The sequence below is a fragment of the Mya arenaria genome, chromosome 8, assembly GCF_026914265.1.
Source record: "Mya arenaria isolate MELC-2E11 chromosome 8, ASM2691426v1".
NCBI classification, from domain to species: domain Eukaryota; kingdom Metazoa; phylum Mollusca; class Bivalvia; order Myida; family Myidae; genus Mya; species Mya arenaria.
Window position 1 is genome coordinate 44,009,527 of NC_069129.1, and position 19,220 is coordinate 44,028,746.

The following is a 19,220-nucleotide window of genomic DNA, read 5'->3' on the forward strand; positions in this document are numbered from 1 at the left end:
GTATGTGTATGCAAATTAAAAACAACAGTATGGTTTGTCCTTCTTTACTTAATTCTACTGAAGAATGTTATTTCCACTGCATAACTACAAAGAGCGATCGCATTGGTTATGACTTTGATAAACTATATCAATTTAATGCCAGTGCTAAGCCAGCAATGTTTGATAGCCATTATATCCAACCATTTTGTTTATTTCAGATTGTCGTTGACCATACAGTGCACAACAGCTCACGTCCATTAGCTAAAACGAATCAATTTAATATTTATTGCTGTTATAGTTTTACTTTCACTATGTCTTTAGAGGGATATTTAATGACATATCCGGAATATGTAGCTCATAAAATGATACTCCGGTATGTCCCGCCTTTACTATTAGTAGTAGGGACATTTGGTAACTTGTTTTCGTTTATTATTCTCATGAAAAACACGAGAAAGGCACCCACATACAGCTATCTTAGCGTGTTGGCCATAATGGATCTTCTGGTTCTCTACATTGGATTATTGAAACTGTGGATAGCACAATTCCTGATTAACGTCGAAGAAGTGAACAGAGTGTTTTGCAAAGCAGCAGTATTCCTCGGATATATGTGCAGCGAGGTGTCAGTGTGGCTGATTGTTGCTGTTACGATTGAAAGAACCATCGTTGTGTTATTTCCACTAAAAGCGCCACGAATTTGTAATGCAAAGTACGCTAAAATTGGAATAACAAGCATTATTGTGCTGTTCACAAGCTTAAATTTTCATTTCTTATGGTCAGTGGATTTACATTATACGTACGGAAATAACACAGCTGTAGCGGAGTGTAAAGCCAAAGAAAACTTCAAATATCTCGTGGAACATGTCTGGCCGTGGGTCGACGCTGCTCTGTATGCCTTCTTCCCATTTGTGTTTATTTTCGTGTTGAATCTAACCATCATTCGAAATGTGATTAGTGCAAAGAATGCTCGAATGATGCTTCGCCAGCACACGTTTTCAGCTGGACGTTTAGGAAAACAAATTCACCAGAGACAAGGTCACAGGGAAGTCAGCCGAAGAATAACCTGGATGCTGTTAGCGGTCTCGTTCACATTTCTAGTAACTACACTTCCAATGAATATTTATATTATCTATATCTCTGTGACGGAAACTCCAAGAGAAATTGAACCTCTAGTGAAACGAAAGCTGATTGACACGATTTCTGAAATGTTGATGTACACCAATCACAGTATTAACTTCTTTCTTTTTTGTGCTACGGGGAAGAAATTTCGGGGTCAAGTGCGTTCTATGGTGTGTGCCTGTAATACATCAGAACTCTTCAATCGGTTCAGCAATCTGTCAAACAGATCCTCGGGTGGAAGTCTCCGATTGTTTAAATTGAACTCTTCCAAAACTGATGACGCTGTAGAAGTCTAGTTGTGAAGCTCAAAAGTGTTCAGCTAAATGTGTAATTTTGAAAATAGAAGAGTTGATTCTTGTTAAAATGTTCGATAACACATAAAAGAAATAGGTTGTTAAATTCGATGAAACATTGCAATTAAACACATGTAGCTTAAACTAAGATATTATATTTCGTCAAACAGTGGCACCGACTTTCGTTTAGATTAATGAAGATGGCAAACAAACCTTTCGTTGGATGACTTGTTATGCCGTAGTTAAGAAGGAAACCATTCAATACCGAAGTTTGCATGGCAAAGTAGCCTTTCTCTGGGTGAATTGTTAACATCAAGAAAACGAGGTGTTTGTTTACTTGAAGATGCACTCTTTCTCACAGATAAGATTTACCACAATCAATAACATTGTTTGAATATTCCAAAAAGGATGAATAAATATCAAAAACAATTGTTCTTATGAAGAGTATCGAGGTGAATTTGAAAGAAATGAGCATAAACCGAGGTATTTCTACCTTATGAGACTATAGTCGACCACAGTAAATCTTTTAGCATTCACCAATCATTTAATATTTTTGCACTTTCTGCTATTTGATTCACTATTACAATCTTGTTAATAGTACTTAATATTTTCCATAAATGCATTATTTAGTAAGTTGTTAAAGGTTTATCAGTCAAAATCTATGTTTGCTATATATGTGTATGCATTGATTTTGAATAAGAGTGTCACTTTAAGAAAAGGAAGTTGCTATACTTGCTACCTACTTCGTTTTCATTAAACTGAATTGTGGAATTCATGAAAATGAAGATATTATTTACTCGTACACAACGAAGTCGGATACACGTGATGTAAAATTTTCAAGCTGAAATTAATGGGAACATGAAATGACAAAAGTTTTCCATTTTTGATAACTCTCAAAAACTAAATTTGACATTGAGTTTACTCATCGTAGTCAAGCCAGAAGGAAAATAAGAATGCACAACTGGATAGCAGATAAACTTTAAAAATAGTACTTAAAACTAACAAAATAAGAAAATAACAACATATGTATTTAAGAGATTAATGCACGGCGTATCCGGGCCGTTGAGTCATAATTGGCCCTAGTGTTTATTATATCTCTCGACTACGTCTCGGGCCATTATGAGTCATTCGGGCCATTAATCAGTCAACGGCTGGGTTACATCGTGTATTAACCTCTAAGTGATAGGCTTTCTTTGGTAACATTTGTAACCTTAATAGGCTTTCTTTGGGGGTATTTTCTTTATAAGCTTTCTTGGTGTATATTCATACCGTAAAAGGATCTCTTTGAAATATATTTCTACCGTGATATGCACTCGTTGGTAGAATTTTCAGACCGTAATAGGCTCTCTTTGGTAGAATTTTCATAACCTAATCGGCTCTCTTTGGTAGAATTTATTCCATTATAGGCTGTCTTTGGTAGAACTTTCTTACCGTAATAGGCTCTCTAAAATAATTTTTATAACGAAATATGCTCTCTTTGATGGAGTTTTCATACCGTTAAAGGCTTTCTATGGGGTATTTCATTACCTTAATAGGCTCTCTTTGATGAAATTTTCATACCGTTAAAGGCTTTCTATGGGGTATTTCCTTACCTTAATAGGCTCTCTTTGATATAATTTTCATACAGTAATATGCTTTCTTTGGGTTTATTAACCGCAATAGGCTTTCTTTGGTAAACCTTTCTTACCGTAATAGGCTCTCTTTGATTGACCTTTTTACCGTAATAGGCTCTCTTTGGTAAATTTTCTTACCGTAATAGGCTCTCTTTGGTAGAATTTTCTTACAGTTATAAGCTATCTTTGATATGATTTTCATACCTATTAGGCTCTCTTTGGTAGATTTGTATCCGGTAAAAGGCTCTCTTTGGTAGATTGTATATACAGTAATAGGCTTTCTTTGGGATATTTTCTTACCGTAATATGCTCCCCTCAGTAATATTTTCTTACCCTTATAGGCTCTCTTTGATAGAATTTTCTTACCGTAAAAGGCTCTCTTTTGTAGAATGTTCTTACCCCAATAGGCTCTCTTTTGTAGATTTTTTATACCTTAATTGGCGCTCTTTGGTAGAATTTTCTCGCCGTTATTGACTCTCTTTGGTAGAATTTTCTTAATACTCCAATAGGCTCTCTTTGGTAAATATTTTTACCGTACCGTTATTCACTCTCTTTGGTATCTTCTTACCGGAAGATGCTCTCTTTTGTATAATGCTCTTTCCATCATAGGCTCACTTTTGTCGTTTGTTCATACCGAAACAGGCTGTCTTTTTTAGAATTTACATATCGTAATAGGTTTAAAGATAACGCATATTTAAAATTGTAGCAAAGTGTCTTTTTTTCTCAGTGTATAATTGGCATTGATTAAATATTCTGTGTTTTAACCTTCTAAGGCTACTGGGCTCGTTGCAAAAGTTTCTATTAATCTTAATCTAAATTAACACAACTATCACTAACGAACTGGCATACATGATAGACACATTTCGCCACACAAAGGTTACATATTGCAATTTCTTTATAAACAGCATTCCGGTTAGTAATTAATTTGAGCGGTAAGTACAGAGTAAGTCAAACGGGGGGAGTGTGTGTGTGTGTGGGGGGGGGGGGCGTTTCAATAGCGAATTTGATTCGTATATATCAGTTTCTACGTTCGAGCAATACGAATTAGAAGGAAATAAATTTCCCTTGTTATAATTAATAACAGCCAGGTGGCTTTGATAAGCACGCATGGTTCGTGTGCCAATTAATGTTAAAGCCTCCAGCTCTTGGGAACCGATACGTTCACAGGAAATTTGCTATATTATGTAGGTTTATCATATGAATTATCAAATGTGTTTGCCTACGAAGAACAAAGGAAAACATGTAAAATGATTTATAATACCTCTCTTTTGTCTACAATGGTAAAATACCATTACCAAAAAAAAGAGATATTTTGACTACCAAAAACATTTTCAACCTTTTTGACACGTGACCAAGCGAAAATTCACTGTCAGGTCATATGACCGTAGTGATATTTTGAATGTCATATTAGAGAAAATAACTGCTTCAATATGTTAGCTTTGTTTATACACAAACAGCAGTGACGTCACTTTTCAATGTGTACACAAAAACATCAGACGACAGGAACTGTCACCAGTGATAACATTTTAAACCTTTTGTGTGTACCTAATTCTGTTCGGTATAATCAAAGAAAAAAACATATGGCAGCATGTTCGACATTGTCAACCCTCGATATGAAATGGCGCCCTCGGATAACGCCTCGGGTGACATTCTGCTCTCGGGTTGACAAAATCAATGTCACACATGCTGCAATATGCTATATATATATGCTAACAAACAGAGTAATAAAATGACATCTCGTTTCTACTAGATATTTTGAGTGGTTGATTTTTCATCCCAGTCTATAGAATTAATAACAAAGAAGAGATTCTCATATCGTTTCGTTCATGCATGAATCCCGACCGTAATTATGGTCCTTGTGACAAAATCACGCGGAGTTCAAGCAACAAAGGATATATGTATTAATTTCCAGCGCATTTCATTTCCATCGGTCTGTTGTACAACAAGATGGGTGACGTCAGTTCTTCATTAAACTGCAATAGTTCTACCAAAATGTTTGCATGAGAAAGTTTGGTGTAAGGGAATGTCTTTCAAATAAATATGCCATTCACACTTATTGCAATCTGACAAGTTCTGTAAACTGGAAAAACAATAATTTTAAGTTAATATTCAGAAATTATTTGTAATTAAAAACCGGGTTAAATATTCGGCTTAATAAAACATATACACTTTTTTATTCAAACACTTTACGTCATTCATTATATAAAAGGTACATGTAGTTTTACTATTTGTAAAAAGGAATTACATTTGTTGAATATAAGGCTGAGTAAATTACCAAAAGGCGGTGATCAATGATAATCTCTTGGTTAAGATAAAAATAGTTATACTTTTCTTTTTAAAACGTGTATGTAAGGTGCGCCTTATAGTCTCTAGCCTATGTTGGCGAGACTGTGTCTAGATCGTGTTAAACTAGCCGAGCATTTCCTACACAGGACTGACATCGTGCATATTGGCGATGAGTCAGACAAAATACAAGTACCATTAAATTGCGTTTAATTATAACTCTATGTCAATGTCTTTCAAATCAAAAGTCTTCGTGTCCTTTTATCATCTCGTTGCGCTTCTTTATTCTATTGCCTTGTTTACAATCCATTGACATGGATGTACGAGTAACTGTGAGGATGCAGGAGATCATTCCGTACATCCCTTAAGCATTTAAAAAGAATGTATATATCAAGCAAATGGCCGTGCTTAAAGAAAAATGGTTAAAACCTTACAGAGGAAAACAACGAAACACACAACACAAACACAGATGTAGACTAGTCTAATTTAATAGTCACTAGGGATATGATTTCGGACGATACAAAACACAATTCACCAGCATTGATGAAATGTTAATTCTTTCAGTAGGATATATCCCTTGGAGGACCAAGACACGCTAACATAATCCTCAATTTGACAGTTGACATAAAACACAAACTGCTAATAGCTTTTTAACAAAGATTCCGATCATTTCTTGTCTGACTAAATCAAGTTATATACTTTGTATTAAAATGTTAGTGTTTATTGATTTAACTTAATTAAAAAAGGAACGCACGTTAAGAAGATTGAGAAATGAATTTATTAATTAATCATTTTTTTCATAAAAAATGTCATAAAAAACATTCTATATTCGTGATGCACACATTCGTAAGCCTGTAAGCTTTTTACTTCAAACATTAGTTTGTTATTTTATTATCTTGGTATTTTATGCAGTAATCAACGGAAGATAGATAAGTCAAAATAATCAAAAAATGACTTTTGCGGCTGATTTATCGTAAAATTGAGTGAATTATCTTGTATTGACATATTCTTTGATAAAATATTCATTCTAAAATGACAACAGTTTCATCACGTTTTAATTTCGCGAGTTGATTTGCAATGTTATGAGTTAGGCCAAGATTAATGCGATTTAATTTCTCAACGTAATATTGTTTTATATTTTGAGGTTATCGGTAAATTATAGTGGCTGATTTCTGCTTTATATCTAACAGTTCACCTGATTTGAATCAATAACCGTTACGGATGACAGCTGATTTATATATTTATTTTCTGTTCGGAATAAATTGTATTTACGATAATTACCATATATGAGGGGGGTATTTCCGACTATTGCCATATATGGTAATGGTCAGTGGGTTTATATAACCAAATGGCTGGTATAAAGCCGTTTGTCCACGTGTTTTCGTCATTCGAGGTTGTCCCGGGCCAGTTAAACCATCAGAAAATTGTTCGCCCTCCCGCCCACCCTCGATGTTCTTTATGTTTATGTGTTTCATTAGAAATACCATGTTTATCAAGAATCTGTTAATAACTTTTGTATCTTTTCAGATAAACGATTTTGTTTCGTTTCGGATGAAAGTTTGGTGTGCATGACATACTTGTTAAGTCTGAGAGAAGAGGTTTCATGGACATTTACAAAGTTACATGTGAAATGTGTTTTTGTTTTTCTTTTCATTTTACTATGAATAAGTGCATGGACACAATATGCCACATTCAGTGGTCAATTTTTTCCTCATGAAACCATTGCGTGTATGATCATTGAATAAATGTATTGGCCCGGTATAGACCACTCCTATACAGTCGTTGTTTTATACTTTATGAGGTTAACAAATAAATAATTTATGTTTGGCTGAAAGTATTGAAAGAAAACATAAATTGAAATTATGTATTGGAACACTTGCGAAATACTGCCTTTTCGTTGGACCAAATATGTTTTCCACGAAAATATGTTTTATATACGTTTGATACGCAAACAAATACGAATATTAAAATGTACCATACCGTTTGAAACGCTTTATTCGAATTGTTGGTATACCTATTGTGAAAAGTTTATATTAAGCGTTTTTGCCATGTTCAGTGTACAACCAAACGCGTGATATGTTACAAGAATTTTTGTGCAATATTGTCTTCGTTCTACTCACCTGTCTTATGTAAGTAAGCCTAATGTTACCAGCTTCAATGCATTGTTCACTGTTTCGTGTTTTGTTACGAAATACTGTTTTACTTTCCAATGACCCAATACAAAAAAATGAAGTGTCTGAAGTTCAATGTTCTCGAATGATATATTAATTCATACTTTCAACTGTACTTTGCGAGCTAATTCAAAATGGATACGATTCATCTTGAAATTGAGAATAAAATGTGCTTTGTGAGATAACAAAGCTATTGGAAATGAACGATTAAAAAAGAGAAAACTTATCCGATTAACTACTATAACAGAGATTCTGTAAAGGGGAAATTAAAGAGAAAAAAATGATTTGTTCTCATTGAAATTACGCAATTTATTGTGAAGAAAAGATTTCTTGTGAATGCGGATAGTTGCCCAAGAATATAACAAAATAATTGTTTATTGTGTAAGAGCTGTCAAACATGCAATGCGAATTTGGCAGATAAAAGAAATTTAAAATCCCTGAATAAGATATAACTCAATTATCTCCGGATATTTTAGGACGAATGAAAAGACTCACATATACGGAAAATTACCTTAATATTCAGTGTGCTATTTTTTTAAAGGCTCGATATCAAACTATCGCTTGTACAACAGTACTATTAAGCCAAATCGTCTTGAGGAAAGCAAGATCATGTTAAGACAAAATACTTTTCACCGACGATACGATAGTATAACATGCTTTATTACTTGTTTGAATCATTTCAGTTCAAGCGTTCTTGGTTTATGCTATTTTTTGCTCGATAGTCGACGGCTGAGAGCTGATATTAGTCACCCTGGGGTGGTTTCCTGTGCAGAAACTAGTATTATGCCATTGAGATAAGAACGTTCCCCTGGGGGGGGGGGGGTGAACCCAAAACCTCTTGGAAGACCTAATTCCTAAATCACTCTCTCATGTATAAATGTTCTAGCTTAAATAGTATTAAGTCTTTAATAGGAACAGCTTCCATTAATCCCGTACAAAATGGATTACTTTTGTTAACGAAACATTGCAAGAACAGCTTTACAGACGCTGAAGGGAATAAACGATTATTTTGTACTGTGTTCCTAATCCAACTAATATAACTAACAAATACTTTTAGGAATTTAGCGTGTTATTTTAGACAGCAATATACAAACATGTTATTCACAGTTGTTTTAGGAATTGAATGTAACATAATTATGCAAAAATGTTATAATTCAACGACAAAATAATGATATCGATAATATAATGATTCAATGTAATTTGTAAGCTAAGATACAATGCAAATAGGTCTTAACCTCACGTTAACCCAAAGGGCATTTTAAAATAAAAAACGTATGAACGTTCAAATGTATACATACACTCTGGAATTATACTCGATACAATCTTATACAATCTAATCATACTGGCGCACTATACTAGCAGTATTAACACTCGCCGACATAGATGTGAAAAGCCAGGGTAAAAACCAGGGATAAAACTTCACGCCGATGTTGGAATGAAAAAAAGCTCTGGAAAACTGCACCTATCACACCTAAGTAACACGTATCACAAACATACACACATATCGTGTAGGTATTGCACAAAGTGATCATTTAAAGTCATAGTAATAGTCATAGTAATATCAATATGTTTTGTGCATAAATCAATGAAAACACGAATTTCTAAAAACCGTATGGTCACTTGAAATGTCTTCCCTACATGAATTAGCAAAAACTTCTGTTCATGATAATCATTATACTTATTTCCAAAGTTTTTCACAGAATCTTCGTCATTATTAATCACGGTTAGAAATACGTTCTTTTTCCTTCAGGTAATTCACATAAGTCACATTTTTATTGTCATAAATGTTGACCAGCAGGAAACATTTGATGAATAATCAAAATTACTAAATCCAATGCATACACTTTATTTCTATCTTTGCTGATGAATTAGTTGTATAATACAGACTCCGAGTATAACTTTCTAAAATATATGTACCTTTACTATCATATCAGAGAGCGCCAAAATAATCCAACATGACGAGGCTTGTGAACGTTCAGAATGCCAAACTGGTCCAATATCGCCAATGCGTCAAGCCCTGTGCTCGACAATCGCCATCTGACTTCAATGCTATGCAAGACTGAAATTATGTAATTTCATTAAATACGTTTTTAAGTCACTATTACAACTATTTTCAATTTACCCAAATAGTCTCTCTCTGCAATTTTAACAACAGAAACCGTGACAGTCATGCGAGTTGGAGAGTTTACTTGCTTAAAAGTGTCGCTTACTTAGTTTAAGCCTGGAATAAATTCACACCTCTACGACAGCTTAAATATTATCGACTGACCAGCATACGTGCAAATATCCGCATTATCCATACATAACCATAAGATCTGTAACGAAATCAGTTCGCTTACTCGCGCTCAAGTCGTGAGTAAACCTATTAGAAACAAAGCATTGTTGTTAAACAAAAGAAAATCAACGAATGTAACAGTTAACGTTTTTTTAGCCGCCGAAAAACATTTTTTGGAGGTGGACAGGGTATATAGGAGTGATGTAGTGATTTTGTCCGGTTTCATTCCAGGCTAAATGGTCGGATTGAAAGAAATTATGGTATAATGATAATGGGAAAGAATATAGATCAATTTATATTTGTTATTGATTGGTAAATTTACCAACTTTTGACCAAGTTATAGTCCTTTTTAACATATCATGTGAGAAGAATTAAAATAATTAAGGGTTTAGGAAATGGGGAATGAACGTTAAGGTCAAGTTTGGTTAAAATTCATTAATTTTATGTATTTATGACCAATTTTAAATTTGCAATAAACGGTGTCCGGAAAATACTTTTGACTGATACAATTAACTTAAATACTTTTTGGTACACGGGTAAAGCAAGATGTACAATAAGATCGACTTTGGTTACAGCAGAATAATGTTTGGCGGCCCTTTCAAGTTACATGTATTTTACAAATAATTTGATCATAAGTGCTGATATTCGTATTTTGGTAAATTGGAGGAGGATATTTTAATACTTGTGGATGGGATTAGCAAATGAATATACTTTACCGTTCATGACTCTAGGCCGTTGTAGGGGTATTCGACATTCTGCTATTTGTGACAGCGTAGTTTTAATAAGTTTACGTATTAGATAATGAAATTCCTTTTGAGGAAACATTATCTTATTCATAATACTTCTCAGTTCCACCGTTTCATTTCCGGAATCGGCATAGAAATGTACGTCATATTTTGCTTATCCTGTTACACAAGCCAATCTTCAAGAGTGAGGTGGCATCTCTGGCAGCAGCAGCAGCAGCAGCAGCAGCAGCAGCATAAGGAGAAACATGATATAACTTTTCAAAACGTAAATTTCAAAATAGTGCGGAAAGTAACACAAAGTGTTTTAAACCTATCATGTACTGTTTTGTTTATTTTAACATGTTTAAATAAACATATAAACTCTTACTTCGATCAAAGGTAAGTTAACATACCGAAAAACATATATAGCACAATTAATTCAAATCCAATGCTTTACTTTGTTTTTCTCTTCAAACCTACGTATAGGCTGGCTTTACTGTACAATAGGCGAACCACGTTTACTCCATGTTATTCGTTATTGAACAAAATTAGTCACCACTCCACTCCAAATGAAACATACCTTTTCATGGCCTGTTGGGGAGCGGCATTATTCTTTCATAACATTGTGTATGCAACAAATATATGTTATATAACATTAAAACCAAATGAACATTTACATAAACACAGTTTACAAAATTATTCAGTTAGGCTATGATATTCAAAACGCTTGACTTTACAAAAGTATATACATATGCTGTTGTAATATACCAACTTGGCTTAGTTTGCAAATTGAATCTCTCCCCGACATGTTACTTGAAATACCAGATAACGTCCGTAAAACAAAACGGATCATGCGTCCTTTCATTTGTGATCAAGCTTATCAAATTCAACAGTGTACATATTTTGTAAATTAAAAAAAAAACGTATCTGCGTTAACAAAGAATTTTCACCGATATCAATTCTTGGAAAAAAATATACACGTGTACGTCAAATATTAAAAGAAGAACCATAAAATAAACGAATACTTACAATTTTGTGTAGGATTATCAAAATATCACCTGATAAATAGCGTTCTTTTCCAAACATCTACACGTGCTATATTCGTCGTATTCTATAGCCACCAGGGGCCATATTACAGAAGCATCTTAAGTTAAAATTTTACCTTTTCCTTAAATTCAACAATTTCCTTAACTAATTTATTTCATTTGAAGAAAGTGTTTGCTTATTGTATTTTCTGCAATTAAAATATGGACACTTAAGTTTTTAAAAATGAAAGCTCCATTTTAAAGAACTAGTCTTTTAAAGAAATATAACAATTCCAAAGTTTACACTTAAGTTAAAATATGTTAAAAAAATCTTAAGACGCTTCTGTAATACGGACCCTGTGGGGTTAAGATACATATGTCCTCAAAGGTTCAATGATTGATCATGATTCATTTTTTAATCAGAGGTCATATTGGTCAGTTTGTTTCATAAGTATATAAATTATGCTGATCCGAAAGCAATTCCAGAAATATATTATGTACTATGGTTGGACTGTTCACCAATAGCTTGTTTGTTTTCTCCATATTTTTTTGAGTTAAACAAATACATCCCGATTATAGCACAATGTAAAAACGTATATATTAGTTGAAGGAAAATGGAAATGCGATTAACGCCAATTTCAAAGAGGTAGATGAATAAGCTATTATGACATAAATGTAGTTCTCAAAAGTCTTATTCGAGTCGTATATGGAAAACAATGAGTGTATGTATGTTAAGTACCTGTATGTGTTAAGTCATATTTAAAGGGGGTCTGGGAGGGATTGTGTGGCCAGCATTCGTAAAATATTTAGACACAACTATTGTTAGTTGCTCTGTCTCATTCTCGCCCCTTAAATATAAAAATTAAAGTAATAAATCCCTGAGGTCGGGGTGTTCTAAGCAGAACAAAAACGTCAAGGGGTTATTTGCAGGGTTGATGGTTTCACTGTGTCAGCCGTAGACCGGTCTGGGAAAAATTCGTATAAAATTAAATATGTGCCTTTAACGCCAGCCCTGGATGGTAAATATAAAGTTTTGTGCATTTGGCTATTATTGGTTGGATAGTTGAATATAAATTTATATTAAAATGATATTAGTACGAGCCATATATAATGTCAACAGTTTAAATATTTTAAGAAGTCGCTGGCATTGGAAACTAGGTCAATGGCCAAATTGATATATCAAAATCAATAGATTATCACTAGAAATGGCTTAACTTTCCCTGCTACGGATAAATTAAAGTGCTTTTATTGGAATGACCATACACAATAATTTCTTCGTTAAGCAACATTTCAAGACATGCTAACCGGTGACCCTAAAAAAGCAACACGGAAAGCCCCCTTTCTGTTGTACCAGTGAACCCAAATGGAAAATATATATATTTTGTTCGTTCCAAACAGATCAAAACTTTTTTATGTTGATCTTGATATCAATTATTACTCAATGAAAATAACAGGGCGTAAATTGTAAATGTAATATTATGTTATTTCTATAAAAATCATTTAATGATATTACAAATTAATATTCAATATAGTTTTTTAATCACCTTGTACAAAACCAATCCGTACTAGGACACTTAACATAATTCCAATAATGATTGTTGCCCTTAATGATTAATATATTTAAAAGGACTTGCATAATTATATGGAAACATATATTTTCGAACCAACTGAAAGCCAGGAAACGCTTGACAAAAACAATCTTGGTTTACACTAAGTATCGTGATATTTGCATTATGTTTCTTTTTAAAGAAGAAAAGGGCACTTCCTCACTTAAGTTCGCTTTAGACCTAAGTTAGATAGACACTTCGATAACGTATCCATGAAACAGAAAAAACACGCAATGCCCGGGTATTTTCATAGGTAAGGTCGACTTTATTGTAAATGTAACATGTCGTTTATATAAATGTTTATGATTATGGCTTTCAATTACAAAATTGTCCGTTTACAAAAAGCATTTAGTTTTATATTTCGAAATTAAGTTCAAGTGTACTTACATATCGATACAACCATATATGCACATTTCTTACGTTAGCCATGATGATATGACTGAGGGAGACAAAAATACATTCGTAATTAGTATAAATATTTTTTTTTCATTTTGGTTTATTGCACTTTTATACTATGTAGCATCACCCTTGGTCAGTGATCTTTGTAGGACAAATACAACATCATGGTGATTTGATGTCCCATCATTTCGAAATTGATGGCACATCAGGAATTCTTGAATAGCTTCCTGCGTATATCAATCCCGTCCGTAATTGCCATTCTTGTAACAAATGAAGCACGGCGAAAGCAACCAAAGACGGACATATTATTAACCGGTGTTTTGTTATGTGTTTCATTGCGTCAATCTACGTGATCTACGACTGCGAGTTTTCATTAGATACCGATCGATCAAATCGAAAGAATTGCTCGTGATTAACGTGAATGAGAACAAAACACATGTGTTTATTTTTAGAACAGTCGAACCCCGTTGGCTCGAACTCCAAGAAACCGGCGATATTCCTCGAGCCGCAGAACATTATAGGCAAGCGGGAATGCTTACATTCATTAAAAGATACTGGTCCTTTACATCCAGTTCGGGACAATGAGTAGTTCGAGCCAAGCGAGTTCGAGCCATTGAGGTTCGACTTAATACTTTTTAAAGAAAAAAGAAATTCACCATTCTCCAGTGTAAAATTGCATGCCATATGAAGGAAATTTATTTAAAGTCATTTGACAATGGCATAAGAAATACCTAACAAATATACTGAGGACATTTCCAGAAGAAGAAGAAAAAACGCAACAACACTGGCGATATCAAACATGACGTTGGCAAAATATAACATAAATTCAAAGTTGAGGCATCATTTTCAGAACGTTTATTTCGATACACACAAAAAATAAAATACAAATTAACAGAAAGTGTACGAGAACGATAGTACGTTTAAACTCATATATTAATTGCGAATGGGTACCATGGTTACACATAAATTAACTGCATTACGTGGCAAAATTTCTCCACTGAAGAATACGTGTACATAAAACCGTAAGAAAACGTGTGTTTTCGTACATGTCAATGACAAGCATAACGGCAACATATTAAGTAGTCATTTTATAATGATTTCAAGTAGGCGCTATTTAAAAGGTAAAGTTGAAGACCATTCTTTGGTTAGTACTTTTAAGATATGCATTGAAGAAATTAAAAACAATTCCGTGAACAAAATTGAATGTATCTTTGTTAATCTGCATTTTCTAATCACATTATAAAAACGTTTCCATTTCTTATGGACCATTCGATTGTAAAAATAATGTTGCGATGTTATTATTTTATCGACATTACGCTAGTCTGGCACCGCGTATAAATGCCTAATGATATTATCCTAGAATGACATAAAAATGCTTGGATAATGGTACGTGCAATAGACTTAGAAAGAATTAAGCGTTGATCCTTTTCCGCCAGAAATTCTTAAATGATAGAAAAGCCGTGCCTAAAATGTTTTAGCTTTTTGTATCATCCTTCATAAGCTTAAATATTAAATTAATGCATTAATGTTTATTAATACAACTCGGCGTGGGGGAAATTCAGGTAACATCAAGACATTAAATGTTAGATTGTGCAAATGGCGCAGTTATAATGTTTCGTATAATATATTCAGACGACATAGTTATTTCTGCAAACACACCAAATTATCCCCTGGGATAATTAAGTTTAGGACCCTTTGATTTGGCATTGGTCTGTGTCTGATCCTTCTAGCATATTTTTATCATCCAGTCCCTGTTCGGAAGGTTTCTTGGCAACGCAATCGACCATGTTCTCAATCATAATTTTTATAACGGGCCGGACAAAATCTTCTAGACCGGAAAAAGTCCCATTTTGGAAGATGCTGGGTTGAGTTCTGATAACGTCAAAACAACTGACCTATTGGTCGGGGATTACAGCCCAATCTTATAAGATTTTGAGTTGAGATTTTATATCGGCCCGGCGTCTGGCCCCAATATTTGGCTTAAGTTTGATAACGGCCAAGTCAGGCCTGAAAATGTTTGTTAAGGGAAACACCCCCAAATCTACTAGGTTTGATAGGTAGGGATATTTGTTTTGAAATACAAGGTGCGTCATAAATATATATATTTGTGCAATTCAGACTTTCTTGAAAAATCACTCCCACCTGTTGTAGATATTGAGCTTTATTCTGTCAAATATTGATGTCAGACAGTTAGATGTTTTTAAAAAGTTTATGTATATTGGGGAATCCAAACTTGTTGGCTAGTTAAATGACTTAAGTATGTTAAATATGTTTAGAATAAACAATAAGAGTGTCGGTGTACAACGCATTGTGTCATGGTTCAGAAACCATTTGAGATGTTCATGCGGACTTTATATATAACACTGATTTTCTGGACAGCACATTCCCAGAAGACAATAGGTTTTGGTCAAACATGATCAGACCAGAATTGTCTTTGACCCTGACGAACAAAATGCCACTCCTTCCCCCTCCACACACACTTAATGCTATTAGACTGTTGAGCAGAAAAACTCAAAAGCATTATTTTCGTCAGAGTCAAGCACATTTCCATGTCTTTGCCAGAAAAGTGATTTTAATTTCCGTTATTTAATCTGACAATCCATTTCTATTATAATAAAAAACTTATATTCTGCTTAAATTTTAAATATTAATCAGTCACAAAATAAGTACAATGTCATAGTTTCTTTTTCATATACCTTCATCTTTTGACAACTTAATGCTCATCACGCCGTCCGGGTGGCATCGCATTAAAGTTTCTATCTTTGAAAAGGATAGGCTTTGGTTTAACATAATAAAACATCTTAACTGTGTTGCATGTTTGCAATATGTTCTACAGATATTGATGAAAGACAATGTGAATCAAAAATATTCGGTACTGTTACAGTAGTTGCCTAAACTTAAAACATTTTGATTTGTTTTTATATATTGAAAAGAAATGACCTCAAAAAAGGCTGAGTTCGAAAGCGCATTGTCGATTTGGTAGCGGTATATTCAGGACCAATCAAATACGGCAGTACAAACGAAGCGTTCATTCACGTTTATTTCCCATTGGAGCTCTCTTTATTCGCGGAGAAATTAAACGTTGTTATGGGAATGTGGAAAAATTGTTAGGGTCGCCACTTTTTCTAACATTTAACTTTTTTTCACGCCTCACTGACCTCTACATATGAAAAAACAGCCATGATATAGATTTTTTATTATATTTCTTTTAAATACCCATTTACTACTCACAATTGTAAATATAAACATCAATCTTTCTTTTAACTTTGTGTTGTTTTTTTTCTTTCTCAAGTTTATTATGTACTGGCATCACGCGGTTCGTTTTTATGACTGGGTGTACATCTTGGCCAAGCCCTTAAAGTAAAATATCATTTCAATTTTTCTTTCATTTTTTTTTAATTTATGCTTTCATCACGAACAGTAATGGCTGTTTCATCTTGTTTGTTTATATGAACAGCTACGTCAAGTAATGTGCGGTTTGCATTATGTAACATCCGGCTAGCGCTCGTGAAGTACTAGAAACATATGTCACATTTTCGCTAAGGAGACGCAATCATGCAGGTTTGTCTCAGATGAAGATTTTTCGTGATTATTTATAATGTACGTAAATGTAAGAATTAAGCTAGACTAAAATAGTTGTTAAAATTTTTATAAATGCTATACATATATCACCTCCTACATAAATGACGTTATCTAATTAGTCTTGAGCGATCATGTGAAAGGGTATAATCCAACACCAGGGTGTGTATAACCTATACGTTCCTTATACTTTTATGCCCTTCAAATATTTAAAATAAAGCATTGCTAATTAAAGGAACGGGTTAAGTAAGAGATATACAACCCCAGTTGTTTTCATACCACGGTATAAAACCTCTAAGTATGCGTATCCTATACACTCTCAGCTACTAAGAATGTTACTGAATATAAATACCTTTACGCTATAAAATGAGATTATAAAAACAATATTTAAAGGTATGAGTTACGTTTGAACGTTTTTAATTAAATGTACAGTAAATCGCGAGAAACGAAATTGAAACCTAGGGTGGTATCTTATATTGATTTATATCATGTTTACAAAACCAAATCATAAGTTAAGTCCGGTATTTTTTTCGCATTTTACCTCAATTTCACAAACGGCCAAAATCGTTCCATAACAATATACTATTCCGTTAGTTAAACATTAAACAAAATGAACCATAGTCGATCATTATTATAATAAATATAATTAACTTTTAAAGTCTCAAACTCTGAAAATGAAATGAAATTATACACAAACAATACCGAAACAAACATAATATGCTTAGATGTATACTGTTATTTTAGCCATAAGATCATTCGAGAAATTTGGCCCGTCTACAGTCGATTACTGTCTTAAGGAGCTCACTGGTTGTATGCTATTGTGTATAATGTATGTTTTAGTTCATGATCGCTATGTTTTCGACCGAGTGAGAACCAAAAGCTTATTTGCTTAGTGTATGAAAACAAATGATAAAAAAACAGTTAGCTGTTGATGTTCAAACAAAAACACCAAATTGATTGCGAACCAAATTGTGTTCCATCCCATTCTGCACTAACGTTTAATTTGAAAGTGAGATCTGGCATATGTTTCAAAACATTCAAATATAATTATCACATTTTTATTTCTTGATAAATCTATTTAAATGGCCGGAGACCGTATACTAAATATATCATTGCCAATTTGATTAAAAATCATTACGAATCTTGAGGAATACTGCCTTCGCATTGGAAAAATTACAATGTTTACCACTAACAAATTTGACGGTAGAAAAACAGTCCATTTAACTCGAATGCAACTGTAAACTGTGAAACTAAGCTTTAAATTTAATTGTATTAATTCATTTTATGTGGTCATTCAATTTGTTTAGTGGCAATATTAAGGTCTTAAAGTACCATCACTGGGCGGAGCTAGAAGGACGGACATGTATTACTTTGTATCTAACTTTAATATTCTAGGCGTCGATTACCGTAGATGGACCCTGGCCAGATACGACTACACAGCATGCAAGTTTGCCCGCCTAGAGAACAAAAAGGTGCTTAGGGCTCGGAATGAACAATAACGCCACAATTTACATTTTGGCAACATTTTGTTTTAATTTGTTAAAAAGAGTGATTTCACTTACTTTCATTCAAACAACAAGAAACAATAATTGGGAGATTGAACACAATTGTGTTAATCCAAGCCTAACTTCATACAATGTGCAAAAGCGTAGCAAAAGTTTTTCAACAAAATAAAGCATTTTCAATCAATCATTTGATAAATATTTACTTTTGAAATCATGTTTAAACGTTCGAATACGTTTTATTATCGTTTGTTTACATTTCTCATGAACTTATTTAATTCGATGTCTGACTTATTAAAAGTGATTGAGCCTTTTTACGACATCTTATAAGACTTGCAACCTTACATTCGAGGCTGCAAATAATCAAAGCATACATATTTGACATAAATCTCAAATTTCTTACATATAAAACGCCTCAGACAGTTGAATCATTTCGACGGGTTTATTAACAATATTTGTATTGACATGACTATGTCAAATCAAAAATATGCCAGAAAAGATTTTAGGAAAATACACCTAACACAATGTATATAGATTTGGTTAAAAGCAGCATCTTAGACGTGATATAGCTATTGCAGATTGTTCGTTCCACGTCAGTTAATAAACTTAATGAACTGGATACATAGTTTGATTGTCATGTGCAAAGGTGTTAT

At 33.5% G+C, this 19,220-nt stretch overlaps 1 protein-coding gene across 1 annotated transcript; it reads left to right on the forward strand.

Annotated features, from left to right (window-relative positions):
- Nucleotides 1-470: 470 nt before the first annotated feature.
- LOC128244224 (growth hormone secretagogue receptor type 1-like) lies at nt 471-1,391 on the forward strand. The gene has a single exon (XM_052962242.1). It carries the CDS (start codon nt 471-473, stop codon nt 1,389-1,391), a length of 921 nt encoding a protein of 306 aa, XP_052818202.1.
- The last annotated feature ends 17,829 nt before the right edge of the window (nt 1,392-19,220 follow it).